Below are 27,317 nucleotides of genomic sequence, written 5' to 3' on the forward strand. Positions count from 1 at the left end.
AGGTGGTGTCTGGGTATCACAAAGCGTACTTTCCTTACATCTCCTTCCCTGGGGCAGATAAAATATACGAGGTTGAAATTTTCAAGCAGCACAGTCCATAAGTACAAATGTCCAGTAATCAAATCGTGAATGTTTATGTAACAGGAGACGAGTTCCACCATCCCTTCATGAAAAGCGCTGTTCAGTCTTAAGGCTCATTGAATCCCCAAATCCTGAAAGATGCGGTGAAATGTGGTTCTGGCATTTTATGAATATAGCCCACCTCTGTCATTCCATTCAGAAAAGAGGCCTCTATTCATTAAAAAAAAAAATGCTTTCTCACTGCAGGGGTGCCTCCAAGCCCCAGAATCAATCTATTTAAGGTTTTTCCCATTGCTCAGGCCAGGATTCGGAGAGGCTGAGTGGGGCTGGGGCTGCTGCTTGCCCTGTACGTATCTGCCTCCCAGACCAGGGTTTTAGAGGGGGAATAGGTGTCAGGTAGGGCCTGTCCACCCCCTCTCATTTTGCAGATGGTTCTTGGTGGGTAATCCGTGAGCCTGGGACCACCCCAAGGGATGGTGAGGGATGCAGACTCCGTTTCCCGACCCACCCGTTCAGCCATCCCCCAGAGGAGCATGGTTACCTTGGGGCTGGGAGATTTTATTTCCTTGATGCTTGATTGCATAAGGCCCTCCCCACCCTCGTCCGCCAAAGCTGCTGTTTGCATTTATAAATGAAGAAAAGGACATACTTCTTGAGAAACGGATGATGTGTCTTGAATCCCTTCCCAGTCTAAAGTTGTAGGATGTCTGCGGGATGCAGTGAAGCAGTGTGATGTTGACAAGATGAAACTCTCTGAGACCCAGAACCCCTGAGGCTGCCACTTGCTGGCCGTCTGCCTCAGGCAAGTTCCTTAGCTTTTGCCCCCATGCCTTGTTTCCGGGGACAGAATAGGAAACGCGATATCTGAGTATCCGACGGACCAGAGTGGTTAAGTTCATTTAGGGAAATCAAAAGGTTTGAGTTGACGACGCTTCCCTGGCTTTGGTTCCCTGCCTCCCAAAAGGCAGTCCACTGGTTTCCTAACCTGAGCTCGCTTGGGCCCTGTCCCACCTCCCCTCCAGGCCTGACCACGTTTCATTTTAAGGATGTCTAATGACTGCCTTTGCCCCGGGGCCAGTAGCTTCCTTGAAAATTCGTGTCACACCTGATCTGATGTCCTGTGTGCCGGGAGCCAGCAGAGGTGTTTGGAATCCTGTGGGCTCTCAGTCAATGTGTTTGAAATGGATGGACGAATGAGAGGGTCTGAGGTCCCCCCGGGAAGCCCCCAGGCCCAGCAGACAGCTCACCGAGGCTGTCCAGATGTGGCCTTCTACTGGATCATTCTTTCTGTTTACCTCCTGACATGCTTTTTCCCGAGAAATCAAGCCGATATGCACAAGTGATGAAAGGATCACTGAGGCACACTGTTCTCGAGTCAGTCATTTCTGCGAACACATCTGCCCTCACAGGTGCCACATAGAACACCTGTGTGCAAATTTTTAAAAAAACCTTTTATCATGATGTTTTATTGCCATGTGCCAAAAAGTATTAATGGTAAAGGATTTACGATAAAGTATGAAAGTATTTATAAATCTGTGATGACGACAGTATGGATAATACCCTCCAGAGTTGTGCAGTGCACAGCTTATACCACTGCACTGGGTGGCCTGGGTATTCCACATTTGCCCATACAGGTTGGGCCCACTGTCTGTGGGTTCATCTCTAAAGAACAGTAAGGATGCACGAGTCCCTCTTCTGACTTTGTCAGCAACACACGCAGAATGGAACAGCGAGCATGCAACCTACTTTCCGATTCCCCTGGAATATCATGGGGCATGTGGTAGGGCATGCTGTTGGCTCAAAAAGGATCTGGGACAAAAATGTGTGAGCATTTAAAAAAAACAAACCTGGAAGCAGTCGGTGTTTCCCAGCTGCTGATGTTCTCTCTCTGTCCCTTTCTGTGCTGCAGTGGTACATGAATGGGGTGAATTATTTCACTGACCTGTGGAATGTCATGGACACGCTTGGGCTTTTTTACTTCATAGCAGGCATTGTGTTTCGGTAAGTAGGTCTCACCACCTTTCCCAGTTTCAGGTGTTTTTGGATTTTCTTGGGTGGAGGGGTGAAGAAGAGATCTTTGATATTTCAAGCCCAAGATGAGCCTGTTTTCTCTTTGCCCCCATTTTGAAATTGTTGTAAACGCCATTGTCTCGTCCTCTTCAAGACACAGCTTGGTTGGCCAGTTGCATCTCCTCTCTTCCCCCTCCTGGTGATCTCTGCCTGAGAAGTTCTTCACAGTGTTTCTCTTGGCACGGACAGAATTTGCAGGAGATGATTAGAAATCCAGGAGAACCATATTATCTTTGAAAATGCACTTCTGCTTGGATGCTGGCTATGGAACCTGTCCTCCCAGAGCCAGAGTATAGGAGAAGAAAAACCAATCTAGAATCACTGTTGAAAAGCAATGTGTACTCCACGTGGTAGAGAAATTGAGGCACGCCCAGACTGTGGCTTACACTGCCCATGCGCGCCTTCCCCCAGGCCCACCTTCCCCAGGCAGCTTCAAGGTAAAGCTCGTGGTCATACTTGAGCTGCGTGCATGGCGTCCCCTGGCAGAGAAGCCTGACTCTTCATACTTACACCTACCCGTGCTCGCTCTGCAATTGGAAGTGAGTAAAAACTCAGTTTCCCCCTCCAATGATTTTCCTTTCTGCTTGGGTTCAGCATTTGAACCCCATGATTTCTAGAGAATTCCAGGTAGAAGGCATATATGGTTTTCAACGAACACTTTACTGGGGGGTCAGCTAATCAAATGATCTGGTGTGAGTGAGGGAGGTCTCCCTAGGGGAAGCCTGGCAGAGCCCTTTCCCAGGTGGTTGGGCAGGGATGGAGATTGGGATTATTGCAGGGGCCACGGGGACCAGGGCGTTAGCAATAACGTGACTGGGTTCCTGAAGTAGTAGTGTTGGGTGATGAAGGATTCCAGGGCAGGAACTTCTGAAACTCTGTCTTATGCAATGTCATTGCTTTCCTGGAGGCCACGGGAGCAGAAGACCAGTGACTGACAGGTGGTGTCCTTGGCCTGTTTCCACTCAGTCCCAGGGCCCTGACTCTCTTTCTTTGTATTTGCTTTTTTTTTTTTTTAATAAAAAACAAAATTTTGAACTGTTTTGTCAATATCTCACACGTTCTCCCCTTCCTTCCATAGGCTCCACCCTTCTAATAAAACCTCTTTGTATTCCGGACGAGTCATCTTTTGCCTGGATTACATTATATTCACTCTAAGGCTGATCCACATTTTCACCGTAAGCAGAAATTTGGGACCCAAGATTATAATGTTGCAGAGGATGGTAAGCATGGAGAATATTTGTGGTTGCCATTCTGCTTGCTAGACCCAGAGTTTCTTCCGTGGTCGGTAGATGGGTTTTGCCCGTAGACATGTCACAGTTGGTAAGGTTTGCTTTCCTTGATGTGTTTCTCATCAGGGGCCTCTCCCAGCTTAAAATTTAACAGAAGATGACTAGTAGGAGCAAGAGGTTAGTTAAGCGCATTGCGAAGAAAGGTATCTATTCCGATTTTCCTCTTTACCAGGCGCTTTCATTTGAGTCACGAGCCAAACTGAGTCACAGCTCAGTAAGAGCATAGGCAGGATAGGGATGTTTATACCCATTTTACAGATGTGGACCATGGAGGTTAGTATGTTTGTCTGGCGGTGTGCAGCGGATTAGGGCTTCAGTTCTACAGCCACGTAGTAGAGATGTTGGACAAACGCTACCAGCCCTCTTTCATAGGGACGTCTAAGGGAAAGATAATTACACACTGACGATGTTGGTTTCCTAAGCTTGTTTTCCAGATGACCCAAACCTCCCGTGCTTCTGTCTTTAAATCAGATGGGCGTTTGAATTAGCTCATCTGGAGGTTGCTTTCCAACACTGGGGTTCTTTTGAGTTTGTGGTTTTAATTCAAAGCATATCTGAGGCATCAAGTCACCATGAAGTCATGCTGTGTGTGCAAAAATTAAAAAAAATGAAACTGTGCATTCTTGTCTCATAAAGATAGTTTTTATTTTCTTTAAAAAAAAAAAAAAAAGTACTGAGGACCCAATGGAGGGATTTCAGGAATGTGAACGTGATGAGACGGAGAGAAGGACAGGTACTCCGAGTTGGGTCCCTCTTCTGCTCTCAAGCTGGTCCCTCATCCAGAAAGTTTCTGTTGCCGAGCTGGTTTGGAGACCTACAAGCAAAAATGCATCAGTTTTAATTCCAGAAGATAGATGTCCCAAGACCCCAAGGTGGCCATGGCTATTCTTAAAATTAGGGAGAACACTGGGTGACTAGAACCTCCGCCCTTCCCTGTGGTCAAATGAGCAGACGAGCCACCCCGGCACAGACCTGACTCCCTTCTCTTGTCCCCCTGACAGCTGATCGACGTGTTCTTCTTCCTGTTCCTTTTTGCGGTGTGGATGGTGGCCTTCGGCGTGGCCAGGCAAGGGATCCTCAGGCAAAATGAGCATCGCTGGAGGTGGATATTCCGCTCGGTTATCTACGAGCCCTACCTGGCCATGTTTGGCCAAGTGCCCAGCGACGTGGATGGTGAGCCTGACCTGGCCTGGGAGGGGACATCTGGGAGTTGGCGGTTGCTTCTAGAACCAGCCCCCAGGGCTCCCCGCTCTGACCCACAGCAGGAGTTGGGCCAATACCAGGGAGTGAACGCTGACCCTCTCAACCCTTTCTTTGTGTCTGAGCGGGATTTTTAGGTCCGCCTTGCAGATGTGTCCAACAGTGTTAGTCTGCGATTATGAATCTTCTTGAAAATAGCGTTTCTTATGTTTTCAACAGCGATGTGGCAATTGACAGAAACGAAACTCACTAGTGTAGAAATGGCGGTTGTGAGTTGTACTCTCTTAAATAACTGGGTGCCCATTTATTTCCAAAAGAGCAATATTGAAAATTTTGCTCAGGAACCTGACATTTCAACTTCTGGCCTTAGCCCGTGCCGGGCCTGTTTTAGAGGCAGAATGGCGGTGGCCCAGATGGCATTAATGTGCACACGCCCGGCTTGCGTGAGGAAAGTGCGGGGCATGTGCAGACCAGCGTGCATCTTGAATGAGCCGTCTAAAGCATCTTTATGATGCTGACAATAGCCTGAGCTTGTCGTGTTCTGTCCTGCCGGGACACGATGATCCCGATGTTCCCCCTGCCCTACTGGTCGCATTTCTCAGCTCCCTGGTGTTTTCTCCATTACCCCTGTAGCCTCAGGCTGTCCTGGCCTCTTCAGCCGCAGCCTCTCCCAAGACCTTAGCTCTTTTCCCGAGCGCTGCTGGGAAGGCACCTCGTTAACATTATTTCCCTTCTGCACACGTACTCACCATTTTACCTAAGGGAGCGCATGTCATCCTTGGGACAGCCCTGCAGCCCGGTGGCTTTAGTCCTCTGTGCGGACGTGGACGTTCTCCAAGGCCCCCATTCTAGGGTCTGGCGCTACTGCTCACGCAGAGGTGCGGATCCCGTCCTTGACATCTCCTCTGATTTCATCCCTCGTCTCCAATTCCTCAGCCCATTTGGTTGATTTTATCTCCTCAACGACGGTGAAACCCGACCACTTGTTACCATCCCCCCCCTTCCCACCGTCCTCACTACATCATCATTGTCTGGCGCCCCCTGCCCCCACCCCACGGTGCTGTAGTTCTCCCCCCTCCAGAGGGTCCTCGCTTTGCCTTTTGGTTTCTCCGTCCTCAGGCACCACGTACGACTTCGCCCACTGCACCTTCACCGGGAATGAGTCCAAGCCACTGTGTGTGGAGCTGGACGAGCACAACCTGCCTCGGTTCCCCGAGTGGATCACCATCCCCCTCGTATGCATCTACATGCTCTCCACCAACATCCTGCTGGTCAACCTGCTCGTGGCCATGTTTGGGTACGTGCCCTGTCACGCGTGTCTCGGGTGATCGTGGTGTGACAGGCCGTGCGCCAGGCGGGGCCGCAGGAGCCAGGAGAGAGGCCATGAAGGTCCGCCCTTAGCAGCTTGTGTGAGAGCTTGGGGGCGGGTGGTCTGCAGGGGCTGCGGTCTTAAAGGGACTATGTTAAAAATAAGGTATGTCCCGGTTAGCTGTGCTGTAGGTTTATATGACATCACAGCCAGGTACCTGTGACGCCCGCCAGTGTGTTCAGCCCCCGTGTGTCTGGCAGGCATCCAGTCGTCTCCCTGAGCGCCACGACGTGGGTGTGGTGCTGACGCAGCGTGGCGTGGCTCCTCCCCAGCCTCCTTGTTTCCTGGGGACTCGGTGGCGTGGATTCTGGGGTTTAAAGGACTCAGCCTCTAGTTAGTTGCTGCTGTGACATTTTACAGTTTTTTTTAGTGAAATTTTTTAAGGATTTTATTCGTTTATTTGAGAGCAAACTAGAGAGTTGGTGAGAGAGAGAAAGCATGAGCAGAGGGAAGGGGCAGAGGGTGGAGAGGAAGCAGGCTCCCTGCTGAGCAGGGAGCCCAACGTGGGACTCCATCCCAGGACCCTGAGATCATGACCTGAGCCGAAGGCAGACGCTTCACCGACTGAGCCACTCAGGCACCCGAAATTTTTCAGTTTAAATACAGATCACAAGAGCAGAGTCATAACAGTGACTTTCCTTTGGGGCTCATGTCTAATGAGGGAGAGGGAGAGGACGACGGTGACTCTAGGAAACGTTTATTGCCTTTGGTGATTCTCCTCACTACTTTGAGAAGTCATGATTTTCGTTTCCCTTCATCCTTCTTTGGAAGGTTCCAGGGGTTCCGGGGGTTCTGGGGGTAGTTAAAGTGAGAGAACCATAGTATGTTGTTGCTTTAAGGTAGGTACCTATTTTGAATACGTGATCCCAGCACAGACAGACAACTTAGCAATGAAATATCGTTGTTAAACCTTGGGGTGGAAGAGAAACACTCAGTCAAAATCAGAAACCCAGAAACTAGGAAAGACAAGGTAAGACTTTTGATTTCGTAAAGCAAGGGTTGAAGGTGAAGGTGATAAGTGATGGAATGGCAGGAATGTGCGGTGGCCAAAGACTTTTGATTCCTAATGTAGAAAGAGCTTCTGCAGATTCGTAGCAGAAAGAGGACCCAATAGGAAATTGGTGGAGACAGTGCCATTCGCAGAAGGAAAATTCAAATGGCAGAAAATCACACGATAAGGGGCGCCATCTTGTTGATGGGAAGGGCCCGATGAAGGCGACAAGATGCTGGTCTAGGACCCATCAGATGAAGAGAAATTTTAAAAAGCTGTTTGTGTTGGGGATGAGGCTGGGAAATGGGCATTACTGCCAGCAACGTGAATTGCTTCTAAGTCTGTGGAAAGTGACATGAAAAGAGTTATCAGGAGAAAAAACACACAAATCTTTGACCCAACTCTCTCGCATCTGGGATTCTATCCTAAAGACATATATACAAGGATGCTTGTTGGGTCATTGTTTGATGCCTGTTGATGGGTCAAATAAAGCTTGTTATAGATGACCGAGTTTTGCGCAGGTCTTACAAAAGCTAGACCTCTATTTACTGACTTGAAAGAATGATATTTTGTTAAATATAAGAAACAAATTGCAGACTAATTTTTATATTTTTATAAAATATATAAAAATATTTTATAAAAATATTTATATGTTATAATCTCATTTCCTTCCAGTAAAAAATAAGAAATGAAAAGAATTGAATATGTATTGCACTTGTTACAGTGATCGTATATTGCCTTCAGAATTTAGAAGAAAAATAAGAAAAAGACAGCTGTCACATAGAGTGCTGGGCTCCTGAGAGACACAAGGATTGTGCACGAGGGTCAGTGGCCTCCCTTTGCCCAGGGCTGGGTGGGAGCACGTGCCTCTGGGGATGTCACCCCCCTATCAGGCTGAGCAGTGAGTGGCCTTCTGGTCTTTGGTGTACAAAGAAGCCCTCCCCCCATCCAGCCTCTACACTGTCATGTTTCTAAAATGTCACTGCTCTACTTAAAATTCTGGAAGGATTTCAGTATTTCCCCATAGCTTTCAGGGTAAATTTCAGACTTTTCAGCTTTTTCCCAAGGCCATCCGTGACCTGGCTTTTGAACACACCCAGGCCTCTCACTGTCTGTCCCTGAGAGGTACCCAGGTGTCTGTCCCGAAACAGGGTGATCTGTCAGATCCGACACTCTGTGAGTGCTGGGCCCTCTGCCGGGACTACCTGTCCATCTTGACGGTCTCTCGCCCCAGTCCCGCTGCCTTCTAAGGAGCTACGCATCATCCTTTGGCCAAGTGGTCCCTGATGCCCCCCCCCCACTTTGGGTAGAGACTCCTTGCACCCCCTGTGCAGCGACAACCTTCTCTCCTTCTGGATGTTAAGTTCTAGGGGATGGCGATTGGGGCAGTCTCAGCACCTGGCACCTTGTGGGTTGGATGGATGAAGAGAACAGGGCTTTTCCGGGTTTAGTTCATCAGTCAGTTATTGCTCAGGAGGTGGCCTCTGTGTCTTACACTCCCTGAGAAGCACCAGTGGTGAATAACAGACCAGCAAGGGCGTCATCACATAGATGTACAATGTCTGTTCCGTGGCAGGTGCCTGGGCCACGGAGATCCTGTGGCTGTTGTTTCCACAGGGACTTAAAGAGGGAATAGGCTACCTTCCCCATCACCACTCCCAGCTGGTGGCCGGGGAGGGACTCAGGAGTCAGGAAGCTAGACAGTGTCCCGGTCTGGGCTGCCGAGACGGGTGGCAGAGGCTGGGTGATCATATGTCCGCGTAAGAGCAGGAAGGGAGGGCAGGTCTCACAGGGGAAGCTAGGGCAGAGAGGAAATGGGATGGTGTGGGCTCCCATTTTACAGTGATGACGCATCCTCACGACCTTTACATCGAACACTGGCTGGGCCCTGTGACATCTGACCACGGAGACAATTTCCACAGAAATTAAACTAAAGGGCCAACAGCTCCCCGTGCCAGACAGGCGAGCTACACTAATCTGGTAAATCTCAGAGAGGCGGCGAGGAGAGGGCTCCTTAGAGCTGTCCTGAGTCTGCGTGTTGTGAGAGGTTCACAAAAGCCCTTCCCGAGGACCACGCCACATGGTAATCCATTATCTGCATTACAATCGTGGACTGATAGAGCTTGGAGCGAGGAGGGACTGGAACCCAGCCGGTCATTTTCATGTTGAGGACGTGGATGCCGGGCAGCTCCACGTCCACGGCTCTGGCCACACGGCTTAGCGGTGTCCATTCAAGGCTGGATGCAGTTCTCTTCCTCAGGAGACCCCAGCCACGGCGGGGTACCTTACTGTCGCCCTATTCAGTGCTTAGGTGTGACAACTTGGGGGCATCCCTTCCCTGGGGGGGGGGGCTTCTAGAATAGTCCTGGGTTCACCCGGGGGGTCTTTTCTTCATTAATGTCTGTCCTGGGAACTTGTGAGCAGCTGGAGCCCCTCCCTTACCATCCTTGGGTTAAATCATCGGAACGCTGTTTCGGAGGGTGGTTGGTGGCCGTTGTTCTGGGCTTTGCAAGCCCACGGCCCCGGGCTGCGAGCCCTGTCTGGCACCACATGCAAATCTTCATGTAAAAGCGTAGCCATCCACAGTGGTAACCGTAGGAACTGTAGCGTAAATGTGCACTTGGGAATTTTAAAGCAATGTTGGAGTGCTCTCCAGATGGTATTCAACGGGAGAGGTAATGGATGTAAACCTCTGTGATTATTCCGCATTAAAGTTATCGATCCCAGGCCCTGTGTGGCTTATCAGAGCATGAAGTGAACTTGAAGTCAGTAGATGATTCTGGGTCATCTCGACACACAGCTGTGATGCTTGCGGGCACTGTGTCCTGGAGATAAATCCACCCTATGCGTTTCTTCCAAAGAGGACTGGTCAAACATGCCCTGATTGAGATTAATTTCTGTGACCCAAATATGTTTGAACCTTAGGAAAAATATGTGTTCATTATGAACACGCAGAAAAATAGAAAAAAAGGAAATAATCACCCGGTACCAACGAAAGGTTTGGTGCCCCTTCACCCGGCTAAGGAGGGCTCTCGAAATGGATGGAAAAAAGAAAAGAGTAGATAATGTGGTCTTAACAAGAGCCCATGTTTACCGAGACTCCTCTGGGCCCGGCCGTCCAAGTGCCCGTCATGGGTTACCTCACTCAATTATCGATCATTTTTGTGTAGCTGTGGCTTTCTTATCATTTTACAAATGAGGAGTTGGAGGCAGAGAGAGGTTAAGTCTCTGCCGTTAAGGAGTTGATGGGCACATAAACAGATACATTGAATATAATATAATAAATGATACAGTGTAACAATATAGTCTAATAGATTAGAACACAGTATCATAGAAGCAGCACTGAAAAGGCTGTTAGAGGGACTCTGGAGTACAGGAGGCGGTTAGGAAGCGAGACAGAACATTGGGGCTAGGGTGAGCAGCCCTGAGCAGAGGGGACATTTGCTCAGAGGATCCCTTGCTGGGAGCCCAGAGCCCATCCCGGGGCGGGAGAGGGGAGGCAGAGCAGGGGGAGATGAAGCTGGTCTGGGGAGAATCAGCCACTGAGGAAGGTGGAAAGGTAGGCAGGGGCTGGGTTGGGTGTCATTTATGCCATGTTAAAGAAGTTGGACGTTTTCGTGAAGGTGACAGGAGATCTCTGGGTCTTTAGACAGGTACATGGCATGGTCTTAATTGTGTTACTCTGATAGCGAAATACTAAACCGAGTTAGCCCTTCAAAACTCAGTGCAGCGAAATCTCTGGCTGTCTCTTACTGTTGACGTTGTTGCCTGTTTTTGGATGCTGTGGAAGGAGAGGGGAACCAGGATGTGCACGATGGGGCAGTGGGAGGCCGCAGAAGTCAGGGTCCCCAGGGTCACAGGGCAGCTCTGGCCGGATATTGCTGGCGTGTCGGGGAAGGAGGAACAGCTGGAAAACGTATGAAATCTGTGAAAAGCTGACAGGAGGTGTTTCCTGATTGAGATCTAGCCGGCAAGTCTCTCGTCTTTCAATTTATTCTAAAATTCTGCCATTGTTTTAGCAATTACTTTTCCTTTGTGATTTTTTTTGCAGACTTGACATTCTGTTCTGTTGATTAGTCTATTTTGGTTTTTACTACCAAATGGCTTTAATTACTGACTTTAAAAAAATTATTTTCGCATCTGTTGTACAAGTTCCTCTCATTATTCTGATGCAAAACTCCTTTTGGCTTTTCTTGTATATTTAATAATATGGAGGCGTCTAAGGCTCGTCTTCTGAAATCCTTTTTTCTTTCCCCTCTGAAAAAAAAAAGTCTTGTCAATTTTATTGTGATGATGTGAACTTTGCAGAATTGTTCCACGGAAGCTGGCATCTTTAAAAAACGGTATCTTACCATCCAGAAAAAAATGGTGTGATTTTCCATTTACTCAAATGTACATCATTTGCTGGTGACGTTTAATGGTTTTATTCCTATGGATCTGGAAGATTTTTGGTTACCTTTTTCCCTAGCCATTTGTGATTGTGAGAAAGATATTTTTTCTATTTTTTTCAACAAGTAATTTTTGATATGTAGGAAGGCCATTCAAGTTTTGCTTATTTATTTTGGAACAAGTCTCCTTACTAAATTCTTTTTTTCCCCTCCTTTTTTTCTTATCATGTCGTGGAAGGTTCCTCATATTTCTTATTTATTAACCTCCTTTCTTTTTCTCCTACTTCTTCTTTTTTTTTCTAATCAGAAATGGATGTTGAATTTGCCAGAAGACTTTCTAGCAACTATCGAAATGACATTTTCCCTTTTGATCTATGATGTATTATGAAAATGATGAATTATATAAATGATCTTAATACTTAGTCATCCTCTGTTCTCTGGTCATGGCATATTATTCTTTGAACGTACTGCTGGATTTCATTTACGTTCAAGGCTATCTGAGTCCTGAACATTTGTTATCTCTTGGTAACATTTTCAGTGTCAGCAAATTTCAGAAACTTCGTCTCCCTGTTGGGGGGCTCCCGCTTCCTCCTGTCCTGCTCAGAAGAGGGCGCTAGGTGGTCTTAGGGGACCGAGCTCAGTCATCACAGAGCATCTCCCACCAGCTGGGTAGCAGAGGGCACAAGATATCACTGGAGTTGTAGGGTCCGAGAGGACATTGTGTTATCCCTCTCAGAGAAGACTCTGGATGGTCGGGGGCTGGCAGGGAGACTCCCAGAGCCCATTGGGAGAGATGGTCTCTGAGCTGCTCTGGACATTGGGGTTTGCTGAGGGGGGTGGACGTGTACTGGTGCCAGAATGCTGCCTGTCCCCTGCAGACATGGAAGACAGTGTCTAAAGAATATAAAAACGATTTTAACAAAGCAGTTTGAGGCCGTACTCAGTTATCAGCCTTCCCTGGGGAACCCTCATGTGTCTTTGGCTGAGTCCAGACCTAATTTGGGGAAAAAAAGACAGAACGATTTGGAAGCTGCTATCATATGGGGAAGGTGGGCCTCAGTATACGTCAACCTCAGCATGGCCAGCCCCGGGAATGTGTTATTTATGCAAAGCGGCTTTGGGGTATTAATGTCCAGTAATCAGCCAGCTCCCTCTCAGCCCCTGGGATGTGGATGAGGGTTTCTACAGTTTGCCCAGGAAAGGAAGGCAGCTCTCTGGATCCGCCTGTGCCCCGCGGTACAGAGGAAGTGGAGTTTCCAACGGGAGGCCACTGCTTTGTCCTGATGGACACAGGAAGCAATGGTAGGAGGCAGAGCTTTTCAGACTAGCGAATGCTACCCATGATGGCCTGAGTTTGTGGGCCTTGGCCCCAATCCATTCTAGACTGGGGATTGGCCGGCAACTTTTTCTGCGAGGGCCAGCTAGGGTCTTCGCTTCGGCTAGACACCAAGCACCCATCCCCACCTCTCTGCTTTGGAAAGACCATTCTAAGCTGGTGATTCCTGCAAAACCGTGGGGCTGGGCTGGAGTTGGCCCCCAGTCCCAGTTTGCCAATCCCTTTTCTAGATGACCTGGAAGATAGGAGATGTTTTCACTGCCTCTGAGTGACCAGCTAAGCCAAGATGCAAATCTCTTCCCACTGGAACTCTTCTCGGCAATAGTGCCACGCTGAGCTCCCAAGGAAGGGAGGGAGGCCCACCGGCCGGAGAAGTTGGCTCCCCCTGCTCTTAGCACGCTAATGTCCTTCCCTCCAATAGGAGCTGTTAGTTCCTGAGAAGACAACATTCGATGCATTAAATTGGATGCTGTTGCTTTTTTGCGTTGGCCTATTAAGTTGTAGGCATGGAAGGGGCAGTCAGTAGCTATGTTAGTAGATAGGATAGTATTTTAAGCTACTCCCAGGGGCGATAATTCGAATGGCGAATTTGTTCTGTCAGCAAAGTAATAGACTGATTCTGGCAAGTTCTTAGTCCGGACTTCATGAATCTGGGGCGTGTCCACCATCGTCCCCATTGTGGTGAGGGGCCTGCAGTGTCCTTTGCAGGCAGAACCAGCGGGGACTAGCGAGGACAGACAAAGATGTCGGAATTAGCCTCAAAGCAACTTGACCTACATTTGGAAGACACTGCAGGCTCACTGCTGGGTTCACTCTGCTGCACTCTCATTACATACAGTCCTGTGTTTCACCTCAAAAGATCTACCACATAGAGCTGACATGAGAATCAGTCAAGCAGCCACTTTGCGTGCCTCGTGTGGGAGCTTATGTGCAACAGATAGATGTTCAAGAAACGTGAATTCCCTTCCCTGCAAAGACTGCACCCCATGGTTGAGTTGTAGGTGTTCATGGGCCACTGGCTGCTAACACCCGCCCCCCTCAGAATCCAGGATCTGGGCCGTCCCATTCGTCAGTCAGGTCCCACAGGAGCAAAGCCACGCTGATGGCAAAGCCACGCTGATGGCAAAGCCATAATCGTGATGTGTGTAGGTTAGTGTTTTGCTTGTGTGTATGACCTCTGCTTAGAGGTGTTTAAGTCTTCGATGGTAATGTACCGTGGGGCAAGCACGAGGTCTCACAACAAACAGATCCGCTTCCTCTGCCCGGTCACCTCCTTCAGGTCCGGCCTGTGAAGCTTCTACCCAGAACTGGGAGAACTGAATGCATCCCCAGTCAGGATTTGCTTATAGGAGATTTCAAATGTTGATTGCTCCTTCCTTGGCTCTCAAAGGGGTGATTTGATACCAGCAATAAAAGTATCTTGGATGGTTGAACTTACACAAATGGTAAAATGCTTCATTGTTTTCTTTAATTGAGTATCCAACCGAAGCCTTTGGAAATAGAGCGTAGCTCAAAACATTTCATGCTCCACTCCGTAAGGGGGCTGGGCAAACAGACGCTGGGCTGGATGGCAGGGTCCAGGTCCTGGCGTCATCATTTCCTAGTTGGGAGCCTCAGACGATATTCCTGCGCTTTCCATGCCTCAGTGTCCTGATCTCTTCACCGTAGATGATGATAAGACTTACATCCTCTAGAGAGTTGTTTGCAGATTACGTCATTAATATAAGTACAGCGTCTGGTACGTAATGAGCGTCAGCCATGCTATAGTCGGTTTGATATGCAACTGATAAATCAGGGGCGCAATCAGACATTTTTCTGATCAGTGGACAGTTTTTCTAATTATGTGAGTAATTCATGCCCACTGCATAATGCTTGGAAAGCAGACAGCAGAGAATAAAGAGCATTCACGATGCGTGCCAGGGATGACCGCTGCTCACGATGGACTTATGATTTATGTACTGAGATTATGCTGTAAGTATGAGTTTGAGCCTAATTATTTCACTTAACATGTGTCATAAGCATTTCCCCAAAGTATAAAAATTATTCATAACCATTATTTTTAATGACTGTGTAATGCAATCTTATCAATTAACCATGATGGGTGATACCTTTAATGTTGAGCGTTTCCGTTGTCCCGGGGCAGCTGTGACTTTCAGGACTGTGACAGACAGTTGTGTCTGTATATCCGTTTATGTATATGTTTTTCTCAGTACCTCCTAGTTTTAGATTTCCAGAAGTCAAGTCATTGGATCAAAGGGATGAACATTTTTAAGGCCCTTGATAAGTATTAACAAATTTCCTCCACAAATTATTTACAATTAAACTCCCATTAGCAACGTATGAGGGGCAAATTGTTCCTAAGAGAGTGGACACCTTCGGCCTGGTTGTGGCTAACACAGTAACCGGCTAACGAGAAAAGGGAATCCTTGAAAGGTTTGGAAGTAAAACGTTTTTTTGAAGTTCACTGGGCAGATTTTTTTTTTTTTTTTTTTTGGGTGATAAAAACAGAAACCCCAAACCACAAAAGCCAGACCCAGTCCTGGCTCAGCACGAGTGGAGGAGTGCTCGGGGCTGAGTTGTCCTGGCCCGGGGCTCCGTGTGGCTCCTCCTGTCCTAGTCGGGACCCAAGCAATCACAGGAATACCTTGTTATCAGTACCACTGTGCTTACGGGGGGTGGGGTGTGGGGTGGGGTGTGGGGTGGAGGGGTGGGGTGGGGTGGTGGGTGGGTGAGGAGGCGCGTGGAAGGCTGAGGCTTGCCCTTCTCTCCCCTTCTGCCAGCTACACTGTGGGCACCGTCCAGGAGAACAACGACCAGGTCTGGAAGTTCCAAAGGTACTTTCTGGTGCAGGAGTATTGCAACCGGCTGAACATCCCCTTCCCCTTCGTGGTCTTTGCCTACTTCTACATGGTGGTCAAGAAGTGCTTCAGGTGCTGCTGCAGGGAGAAAAACGCCGAGCCTTCCGCCTGCTGTGAGTGGCTTATCCGTCTGTGCCGGGGATCGAAAGCAGTGACTTGTCCCAGGGAAGCGCGCCCGGTCCGCGTGGCCGCAGGAAGGAATGATTCCCGGTTATGCCGCCCGGCGCATCTGTGGGTCTGGAGAGATCAGGCACCAGGCCAGCCCGTGAATGACGCGAGGGGAAGGAGTAGATTAAGGGAGGGTGGCAGATCTGCCGGGACGGTCCTACTCCGGGGGAATGACTTTCGGGCGAGCATCATCATAACGTAAATAGGACATGGAACAAGCATGATTCATGGCAGGGTGTCAAAACGTGACTTTGTGTTTGCTTCTGGGGGCTGTTAGCCCTGCTGCAGCAGAGCTCATGGCTTCTCTGGCTGCTCCGAAGGAAAGAGGAAATCTTACAGTCACTTTACTATAAATACAGTCCGGTCTATTAACCAGCCGCTTAATTGCCATTCGGGCTGGCGGGGGGAGGGTGGCAGGGGGAGACTTCCCTTTTTGCTGCACCCCCTCTCTGCTGGCACAGTGGTCAGGAAGTGTGGGCCGTTGGCTTTTTCCTCTCTTACTCCCCTTCTCTCCCACCCACCAGCTGCCGTCACTGACCCGCCGTGGGCTGGAACACATGGAGGAGGGGGGGAAGAAACAGAAAGTCTTTTCCAGAAACAGGGGTACCGTTCTAGGCTGGCTCCATGTTCTCTGACCTGGCACATGTGTAAAACTGATCCTTTATTGCGTGGGCACTTGGTGGGCCCTTCAGGTGTTCCCTGGCCGGCTCCTCACCTCCTTTCTCTGGCGCTGCTTCCCCTGAGCCTCCGAATGCCGGGGGTCCACACTGTGCACACTCTCCTTGATGGGGACCCACTTCCTTCCAGAAGGCAGGAATGTTCACAGCTCAGTGGGTTCTCTCTGTCCTGTGGCCACCCAACCTCCTTAGCTCCGACAAGGACCAAGGTGCAGGAGGGACCCCACCCAGCTCCCTCTCCTTACCCCCAGTAGGAGCCAGAATCTGTCACTGTGGGATCTCCGTTACACTCGGGTACCCCGTCCCCAGGTACAGCTGTCTTCCCTGCACCAGGCTCAGTTTTCTTAACACCCGATCCCGGAGCCCCTGAGCCAGACGGATCGTCCTAGCGTGTTTCAACTGCATGAAGCAGGAAAGAAGGGAGAGGCGCACAAACGTGTTTCAACCGTAGGAAGCAGGAAAGAAGGGAGGGGCCTGTTTTTATTCGTTTGGATGTTTGGACACAGAGAAAAAGAAAGAGTACCGCCAACCCATGCACTTTGCCTTCTAACCTCGGATTTAAGCCGGAGGATCTGGCTCTGGGGTGGGCTGGGGTGGCTTCTCCATCACGCCCAGCACCAGAGCTCATGCACTGCAGGGACCACAGACATCTTTACATTTCTTTTAAAAATCAGAAAAAAAAAGAGTGAACTTTTAGGTCACAAACTTTAAATCAAGGAAAGTAACGCATGGAAAGGGATATACCCTATAACACATAGAGAAGAAGCAGCGTAAGAACAGTCATCTTGCTCAAGGCCTGCCTTCCTTTGCAAATACAAACTCACTTCTGGGGGTAGAGGTGCGAACAAAGTCACGTGACCGCTGGGCTGCTCGGGCCGTATTATTACTTGAATGGTTCTAGAGAAAAAAAAAGCGATGGCTAAAAGTTGCAGGGAGGAAGATTTTGACTTGTATAAGCACAATTTGTGGTATCAGGAAGTGAAATGGATAGCTCTGTGGGTCGTGAATCCCCACCACTGGTTGGATTCCGACTGGGCATGGCTGAGTGGAAGGGCTATAGGGGGATGAAGGTCCACTAACCAAAGGTACTCTGTGCTCAGTCCAGGATCAGAGGAACCAGAAAACTCAGTGTATAATTAAGGACAAATCCGTTTTTTTTGAATATGGGGTGGAGAAGGCAGGACATAATGTATTACATCCCCCTCCCAAACTTATTTAATGGTTAAGCCCAATAGGAACATAAAAATGGGAACAGATTCCCCAGTTTGGCCTTCATGTGGACAGGGGCTTCGGTTTCCGGAGGCAGACAGGTCAGAAATGAACTCTGGGAATCTGCACCTGTTTCCCTGATGGGCCCCTGGGAGAATGACGATCTTACAGTCATTTGGAGAAAAAGATAATGTAAGCTGTTGATGCCCTCTCTCTTCAAACAGTTCTTAGTCTCAGGAAGGAATCAAGAAACAGAGGGAATGGGAGAGCAAAGCAGGGCAGGTCCTTCTGTACCCAGCGAGCAGTGATGACGGAGATGGGGAGTTGAGGGCCCCATTTACTCATTAGAGATTCTGAAGGTGCCTGCTCACCACCCATTCATTTCTTCTTCCTGAAGATCGCTAATTCCAGAAACCACAGCATGCTGTGGTTGGCAGAACCTCTTGTGATAATTCATTTCCCAAATTCCACTTTGCATTTGCCTGCAAGTAAGGAGGATGTCATGGGATTTAAGCCTGAAATTGTCCTTCTTTGGGGAAGAATACAAGATTTTTCAAATAACTTTTCAGAAAAGGTAGAATCCAAACTTCCATTTTGGACACTTTCTGGTGACGTCCTAAAGAAACCATGAAAAGGTATGCTACCCAGTAACCCACTTTTATATAACAGGTGGCTTTCCATGATTAAAGAGTAATCCATATTCATTATAGGACATTTGAAAACTATAGAAAAACACAAATAAGAAAGAGCAAGAACACACGTGACCCACCACTCAGAGATAAATACTGCTAACACAATGGTATCCAGTCTATTATTTTTGTGTGGGTGTGTAATAATTAGGTCGTTCTGTAAAGACACATTCATAATCTAATGTGTTCATTTGGCTAATGATACATCATGAATATTTTCCATATTTCAAAATATAAATCTATATGACGGTTTTGAACTGTAGAGTATCCCAGCCTATAGCTGCGCCATATTTAACGTAACCAATCCCTTCCTGCTAAACAGGGAGATCATTTCGATTCTTTGGGTGTCACACAGTGCTACGATAAACAGTCAGATGCCTTCATTTTTCAGCACATCAATGACTTTTTCCTTGGAGTTATTTATAGGAGAGAAATTTCTAGATAAAGGTATGTATAGGTTTAAGTCTTTAGGTATTGTCGGCCACCTTCCTCCTCCAACTTCTCATCCATACCGTGCCCAAAGGCTGTGACAGATTTACAGATTTTCCCCCCAGTATATGGGAAGCCTGTTTATCCACATCTTTGCCCACACAGGCTATAGTTACTACTGTAGACTGCTAATTTTCCACTTTGGTTGGTGAAAATGCCATGTCATCATCTCAACAGCATTGTTTTGACTGCTAAAGAAGTTGGCCCTTTTTTCTTGGTCATGAGTCATTATTGCTCTTTGGCTGTCTGTGTTCGGGAGCGTGTTGACCCTTTCCATGATTTGATTTTTAAGTACTTCTCTTGGGCTTCTGCAGACATTTTAGTCCGAGGAAAAGACATTGGAAATCACTTAGCTAGGAAAAATACAGTTAAAAGAAATTCAACCAGGGATTATTTTCTATAAATCTGTATTTGCTATCTAAGATTTGCTTCAATCCTGTCACTTGCCTTATTGGCTCTTTGATTCCCAATTAATTCTTTTTAAATCCAGGAAGATCTTATAATTTAAAGGCAATTTAAAAACAAACCTCGATAGATTTTTTTCCCCAAGTGGACACCTGCATGAACATACGTGCTTTTCTTTGCCCATGAGTTCATATGGAGGATTGCTGCCCACTCCACCAGCATCTGAAACACACATGCCATGTTGAGCTGTTACTTTGTTTGCTTGCCTTCTGAAAGGCCCAAGTACTGTAACAAACTGAACTGAGAAATCTTGCTGGAACATGCCCCCTGGGCCAATTTTATAGCAAGCCCTGTCTTAGATGAAAGGAAAAGACGAGACGTAAGAATTTTCCTGGAGGTCCACACCCAGACTGCATATTTCACAAGGGGAGGAATGATGTCCAAGGCTTATTTTCCTCTCCTCCAAAGTTCCTAGCCCAGTTTTAGACTTAGAGTAGCAATCCATCAGTAATTTTCCAACGGAGTGGCTGATTTAGCATTTTTATGTCATCCAAATGAAAGAGGAGCACACATAAAATGTGAGGACAAAATTCATTAGTGAAATGATTTTGCAAAGTCACAAAACACACAGGCAGGCTTTAGATTGATCTCTGTTTAGAATAAAGATTGCATTCCTATTTCATTCAGGCAGCTCCAATTCCTCATTGTTACCAAGAAATTCATTAACATTCCATTGCTCTGCTGCTGTCACTAGGAGGTAACATTACTCAGATCAGCCTGTGCGGGGCGAACCTAATTCTTCTGGCTCCCGGGTATGACAAAATGACTAGCAGGTGTTGATTTAAGAGGTAAGGGGCAAATGAAACAATTTGAATGTGGTTTTTTTTTTTTTTGTCTCATTATTCAAGGTTTCAGAAATGAAGACAACGAGACTCTGGCGTGGGAGGGTGTCATGAAAGAAAATTACCTTGTCAAGATCAACACGAAAGCCAATGACACCTCAGAGGAGTATGTCAGTAGTTCACTCCTGCTTTGCAAGGCTCCCCTTGTATACATAAGTTGGCAGAACATACGTAGCTTATTCGTGTAAACTCTGTAAAGAGAATTTACAGCAGAAAGAAATAGCACCAAAAAGATATTACGTAGGCAATGAAGATGACCAGAAGGGCAGAACCACCCACCTACCATCCTGATTGTCCTCCAAGGCCCTGGGGAAGAAAGAGGTATTTGGGGACTGCAGGACAGGGCCTGGGAACCAGGTAACAAGAGCGTGGGTCCCTCTGCCATGGCCGCAGAGATGGAATCCAGGGATGCCCACAGATCATGGGCAATTGGCATGATCTTGCAGGTGCCACACACATGTCTCTGTGACGAAGAAATAAAAGCGAAAACCATTTGGCAGCTCTGTTACAGACTGTCCTTGAGAAGTCCTGACCATCATTTATGAATCACATGGAGTTGTTATAAACATCCCATAGAACTAGATAAGTCCCAGCTAAATCCAGAGATGGTCCCCAGGTAATGTGTCGTGCATGGCCTCTAGGCGCGTGCCCTTCTTATTATGCACGTTAATGTGGTTCACGGACTGATGTCACTCTTACTGAGAGCTCCTTAGAATTTACTCTAACAAAGAAATAGTCAGCGTAAGCACACACGATCCCTGTGCGAAGTTCAACACAGCTACGGGGACACATGGGATGGATGGTGTGCTCTTTCTCTTTGAGTAACAAGGTAGACTCCCTAAGTTCTTCTCCATTCCTAGACTCCCGAGAGCTTGGTTTTGGAAAGGAGGGATGGACCTTACGGCCCTCTCAGCAGAGCCATCATGTACTTGCTGTGCTGCTAACCAGGCTGAGGGTGGGATTCCACTTCATTTGGGTGTCGTGGAGAAAACTGCAGCCGACATGGTTTTAGTTGAAAATGAAGCTGATCTGTGTTTTGTTCTTTAAAAGACTGTAAAATGGAGTCTAATAGCCTTTTCTCCCCCCCCCCCCGCCTCTTTCTCTTATTCTCTCTCTTTTTATAACTTCTTTGAAGAATGAGGCATCGGTTTAGACAGCTGGATACAAAGGTATAGTCCTGATAACAGTCTGGGAAACATTTTTTTAGAAGTCTGTGTTATCTGGGGCACCTGGGTGGCTCAGTTGGTTAAGCGTCCAACTCTTGGTTTCAGCTCAGGTCACAACATCAGGGTTGTGAGATCGAGCCCTGGGTGGGGCTCTGCACTTAGGGTGGAGTCAGCTTGAGATTCTCTCTCTCCCTCTCCCACTGCCCCTCTGCCTCCCCGCCTCACCCCTCTGCTCATGTGCACTTTCTCTCTCTCTCTCTCTCTCAAAAAAAAAAAAAAAAAAAAAAGTCTGTTATCTTTGAGCTTTCAGCTAGAGGCCAGTGGTTGTGGTCTGAAAACAAAAGAAGTTAATTGTTAAAAAAAAAAAAAAAGTGACCCTGTTCCATATTCATCTTTCTTCATTCACGGAGGAAGGTCTGGGTGCTGGAACAGAGCTGCTTCTCCACTGCTCCCGGCCCCTCTGGGCAATAATGCTGGAGTCCCAGTCCCATGATCTCTGAACTCTTTCCTGTCTCTGTCTGACCCAGGGCCCCTTCTCTTTCTCTCAGCTGTGAAAGCAGGTGTAAGATGCTTGTAGTTACAGAAACACCAGCAAGGCTCAGAAGAGCGATCTGGGAGCCTCCGGGCCTCCGTGCTTGTCTTAGCTGCCGCTCTGATTTGCTAGCTGTTTCATTTGAAGGGCGCTGCAGACGCACGAATCACACGTGAACGTTAGGTGTAGGGAGAGCGTGCCCACGTCCGCCCTGAGCTGGCCGGCTGGAAATTATGATTAGGTTTAGCAGAAATTACAATGGACTCATGAATACTGGATCCCTGCTAGGCTCTGTGGAGGAGATGATACCTGGTCTGTTATCACGGTATTTTGAGAAGAGCCTCCTGGGGGATGATATTTACACTCCCCCCCCAGCGCTGTGCCGTTTGGTGGCTGGACGGCACCCCATCAGGTAAGGCAGAATCTCGGGCACCCAGTGCCTTGCCCGGACCAGTAAGGTCTCAATGAACGTTTGCTGAGTGAATACATGACCCAAAGGTGCCCCTCACGGAGCTCTTACATGAGAATTTATCCAGCTCAAAATTTCTTGGTTATTTATGTGTGATTTACCACCAGCATTCTTAAAAACCAAGGCCGTGTTTTCCTGGGCCTCACCTCCTGAAGTCTGGTCCTGGCAGGACGGCATGCCTTCCTGGTCCCCCAGAGTAGCTCTCCTCTTCCTTCTGAGTCTTCTTCTCCTTCCCTTTGTCTGGAACGACCAGCTCTATACGTTGGAGTCAACCACTCAGGATGACGGTGTATTTTGTGCAAACGCTTTGCTGCGTAGCAAACAACCTGACACCTCCGCGGCTTCAACCAACCATTTTATTTTGCTCGTGCTTTTTTTTTGTGGGTCAGGAGTTTGGGAAGAGCTCATCCGGGGAGCGGACTCAGCTGGGTTGCTTGGGCTGGATTCAGCTGGTGGCCAGGCCAGGGTCTGGCACGTCGGTGCTCCATACGGCTTCTCTCTCACCCGTGACGTGGGGTCCTTGTGGCTTGGGCATGTCACCGCATGGCGGTCTCGAGGCAGTCCCCCTTCTTCCAAGAGTGAGGAAGCAGACACTGCCATTGCTTCTGAGGGCTAGGCCTGGACCTGGCGTGACGCCACTCGCACCAGACTCACTCCATGGATCAGGGCAGCCACAGGCCAGCCCGGATTCAGTCACCCACCTCTTGAGGCGGGAGTGGTGGTTGCGGACGAGCGCGAAGGAACCGGTGGCAGCCATCTTTGGGGACTCGCTGTCACACAATAGTGTATCTCGTGACAGCTGCTCTCATTCTGATGTGTTGTCGATCATTCACTGAGGGGCTGGGACGATTCCTATTTGACTGGAGTTGAGCGCTGTACAGAATTGATCACGCTAGGATGTATACCACGATAATAATCAGTGGAGAGGGGAAAGGGAAGTGCTAGGTATGTTTAAAGATTATAGAAAGTTTAGCGAATATTAAGAGAATATATGAAAGGAGCAATAGGAGACAATATTCTAAGATTGAGTATTAATATTAGACATACATAATATGTAATAAATAATATCTATCCCTACATGATACATTCACTTTTCCACCTCATGTATTTACATTCAGATATATTGTCTGCTGCTTCTGTGCCTAGGCCACCTAGTACATACTATTTACCGAGCACCTGCGATGTGCCAGGCATGGGGCTAAGTGCCATCGAAGCAGATGTGGCCCCCCCCATGTTATGAATGGATCCTTTGTGAAGCGGTGTGGGTATAGGAGCCGAATTGTGCAGGATTTGTTGGCAACAATGATTTTCAATGCGGTATCTGGCACGCATCCCACAGATCGCCTGTGTCTGCGTCAGCAGGGAGCAGGGTCAGCAGCTGTGCAGGCCCTGAGTCCAGAGGAGCCGGGAGAGTTCCAGGCAGCGAACGAGGGGCAGTGTGAACCAGGGGAGCTCCGAGTGGGAGGAAGTGGGGGCGGCTGGGCTGCCCCGTGTGGGAACTTGGCTTCTGTCAAGTTGGGTTTTATTCCCATGTGGTGAAGCCTCTGCAGAGTTTTAGCCCAAGAGGGGCTCATCTTGTGGACTCTTTCAAAGACCCTCAGAGCCATCAGGGTAGCCACATAAGAGCAGCTTAGACAGTCTGGGGTGAGAGTAGAGGCACTCCGGACTCGTCCAGGTGTGTGTGTGTGCAGGAAGCAGGCTGTTTTTCGTTGTTGTGTTGTGTTGTTTTTACTCATGGTCTCACTTGGGGTGGCTTTGGAGGGAGAGAGGGGCAGGGCTGGAGCCTCTCTGGGTCGTGGGTCAGAGGTCATCGGGTGAACCAGGGCACTGGACAAGCTCACCTGATTCCCAGGGGCTAGGCTGTTTGTGGGCCGAGACCTCCTGACCACGGAGGGTCTGGCGGTGACACTGTCGGTGGCCTGAGCTGTGGGGGTTGTGGGAGGTTGGGACTGAGGAAGTCGCTTGTCACTGGAAGCACAGTGGAAGGCCGTCCACACGCATGTGTAGGCCCGGAGTCCTCAGGGCCCTCAGAGAAGAGCGTCCAGGTTCCGTCCCCTTTGCATGCCCCTGGCTGTGGCACTCAGCCCCTTTGCTCGCTCCTACCGGAAGCCCACCGACGCCATGTGTTTTGTGGGTTTGGGGAGAATCTGGGCGGGTCCCAGGGGAGTCTCAGACTGTGCAGGGTCTCACTGCCTCTCTCCCTGCTTCTCATCCTGCTCCCCTCCTCTTTATTCCCTCCCGGATCCTGTACCCCTCCCCCCTGAGCAACAAAACAGTCTCTCCTTTCCACCCACAGAGAACTTTAGGGATCATCACCTGTTTCTTGAGCAGGCTCGCAGAGTCTCACATCTGCTTTTAACAGCTGACTGAAGTCATTCTACCATCAACAAATCAGGGCTCTCCCCAGGCCTCCCTAGCAAATAAGAAATTTCTCCAACGCGTTATACCAAACAACGAAGTCATTCACCATTGACCTTAGGTCTGTAAGTAGGAATCTTACCAGACTTTATTTTAGGCAGCTATTAGCCGTTATGGATTCTTTCTCTTCTTAGAAAATAAAAGAAAAAGTTAAATGAAGAGATTATTACTAGAAATAAGCCCAGGATAAACACAGATTTTTTTTCCTTGAGTGAGAGATATGGCAAGTTAGAGACCAACTGTACTGAGATCACACTATGTCCATGAGCTTTTATCAAATATACCGATAAGGTGTGTAATTTAGAACGAACTTCATTCATCTCGTGTCATAAGCTTGTGAAAGATACACGTATCGAAAATAATTTTATTATGGCTTTTACTTAAATTGTTTTATTATTTATACTGTTTTTGTGGCAGTAGACATTTTATTTGCAAGCAGTTGTTTTATTAGTCTTGTATCATTTTTTTTTTAAAGATTTTGTTTATCTAAATAAATAAACCTGGGATCATGACCTGAGCCGAAGACAGACACTTAACCAACTGAGCCACCCAGGCGCCCCTGTATCATATTTTTATTAGTATTATATACTTCTGCTGAAGTGAAACTTTGTTGGTATCTTATAATTTTATTAGCGTTAATTACATATGCCATGATTATTTCTACATATTATTTCTCTGTGTGGTTAAAACCCGTCATTTCTATGTAAGAACCATTATTGATTTGCCTTCGAGAAAAGCTCACAGTCCTTGGTGCTGATGAGTATTTGCTAGTGACATGATTTCGGAAGGTAGGCAGTGAACAGGGTCCGTATCACCTGCCACGCATTCTGCCCTGTTCCAGGATGTGCCATACTTTCTGTTTAGTATCTACATCTCTTTCATGGAAAAGCCATAGAGTAATAATTTAAATCATTGAAGTTGGAAAATTTATCTTAAGACCAGTTTTATTTTTTTTTCCCCTTTCCGAGATTAATGATCTCAAGGGTCTTCTGAAGGAGATTGCTAGTAAAATCAAATAGAACTTCATGGACCGTAATGGAGAAAAATCTAATTATAGCAAGGTAAGTCACGTTAATGGGCTGTGCTTTCGCTCTGAAAATTTACATATTTCAAGACTAATTTAAAATCATGGTATTTTTTTCTTGGTTATTTTATTTTCCTGTATTATCAGATTTAAAAATAATGCATTATTTAAAAAATTCAAACGATATAGGAAGGAACAAGTAGAAGCCTCTCATGATCCCACCAATTTTGCTCCCCAGGGGAGGTTAGCACTGCCAGCAATAGGGTACAAGTATCCTTTTGAATTTTTTAAAAGCACTCACAAACTGTGTAGCTATTTTGGCATTAATTGAATCAAGGTCACACTGCTCAAAGACTTGACATTTTTTTCTTCCTTAACTCTCTTTTATGGATATTTTTATAGATCAGTGCCTAAAACATGTACCTTATTCTCATGATGCAATAGACACTATGCATGTTTACTGCTATGAGTACGTAAATGTACGTTGATCATCTTTTTTGTACCAAAAATGTTTTAGTCAGACATTCAAGGCTTTTCAGCAATAGCTCATTTGTACAGTAGAAATGTAATTCTATTAACTAGTAGCTGAACCCAAGACTTGGCTCCATGATCTTACCATTTGCCTTAATTATAATTTTTTTTTTCATTACCTGTCCAAATTCTGAACCTAAATGTTTAAACGTAACCATGTAGATTTAGGGAAAAACAGAAATGGGGGTTCCATTTGACTAGAATTTTTAAAGAAAGTAAATTTCAAGGAATGGAAGTACAATTAAAACTCTCTCCCTCTCTCCTACCTTCCCCTTCCTTCCTTCCTTCCTTCCTTCCTTCCTTCCTTCCTTCCTTCCTTCCACTTCCCTCCCTTCCCTTAGTCTTTGCTGAGTGCCCACTCCCTTCTCAGAGAAGTCCTGTGTCAGGACCTATGCTGAGGCTCAGACACCGAGCATGGGCTCGGCACTAATTTCTCTTCGTGGGTTGATGGGGGTCATGGGGGGGATTATGTTGCATTAGGTTCCTTTCAGTGTTTCTGGTCGCTCCATATACTTTTCCTTGGGCTCTGACAATTACAGCTCATTTATGGGGGACTTTGTTAGAGCAAGAGTGATTCATGTTTTATATAATCTGAAAGGCAGGCACGAACTCCTGATGGACGCAAGACAACAAGCCTTACATATTCAGGACACGTGTATTTCAATGCTTTCATAATGGCGTTTAGTGAAAAGAATATCAGACCTTAAAATAAATTACAGTTTGAGTTTTGAAACATTTGTCATTTTGTTTAATTTATGAGCTGAAATATATTAAAAAAAGAGATAAAAAATTAAACATGATTTTTAAAAAACCACGAAAGATAGATAAGATGAGAAAAGATCCCAAATGAGACGCACACCCACCTCTCACAGCTGCAGTGTCCACAACTCTTGCTCTTATTCAGATGTGTCGACTGTGAGTTAAAGGAACAAATGCGCTGGCTTTTTATCGACTTGCCTTTTGCTAAAACTTAATTTTCTATCCATATATGGAGAGTTAATGAATTGGGAAATGAAAGTGAATTGGGAGGACATTCCTCCATTTCTGTGCAGGCCA

At 47.3% G+C, this 27,317-nt stretch overlaps 1 protein-coding gene across 1 annotated transcript in view; it reads left to right on the forward strand.

Annotated features, from left to right (window-relative positions):
- The window catches only part of TRPM8 (transient receptor potential cation channel subfamily M member 8), a 77,383-nt gene extending 51,658 nt beyond the window's left edge, over positions 1-25,725 (forward strand). The window contains exons 17-24 of the mRNA XM_026491642.3: positions 1,991-2,082; positions 3,230-3,371; positions 4,442-4,613; positions 5,760-5,937; positions 15,505-15,695; positions 20,128-20,227; positions 21,257-21,290; positions 25,675-25,725. Coding sequence (XP_026347427.1) covers positions 1,991-2,082; positions 3,230-3,371; positions 4,442-4,613; positions 5,760-5,937; positions 15,505-15,695; positions 20,128-20,227; positions 21,257-21,290; positions 25,675-25,725 — 960 coding nt within the window. The remainder of the gene's footprint in view (positions 1-1,990; positions 2,083-3,229; positions 3,372-4,441; positions 4,614-5,759; positions 5,938-15,504; positions 15,696-20,127; positions 20,228-21,256; positions 21,291-25,674) is intronic.
- The last annotated feature ends 1,592 nt before the right edge of the window (positions 25,726-27,317 follow it).

This window comes from Ursus arctos, unplaced genomic scaffold, assembly GCF_023065955.2.
Source record: "Ursus arctos isolate Adak ecotype North America unplaced genomic scaffold, UrsArc2.0 scaffold_1, whole genome shotgun sequence".
NCBI lineage: Eukaryota > Metazoa > Chordata > Mammalia > Carnivora > Ursidae > Ursus > Ursus arctos.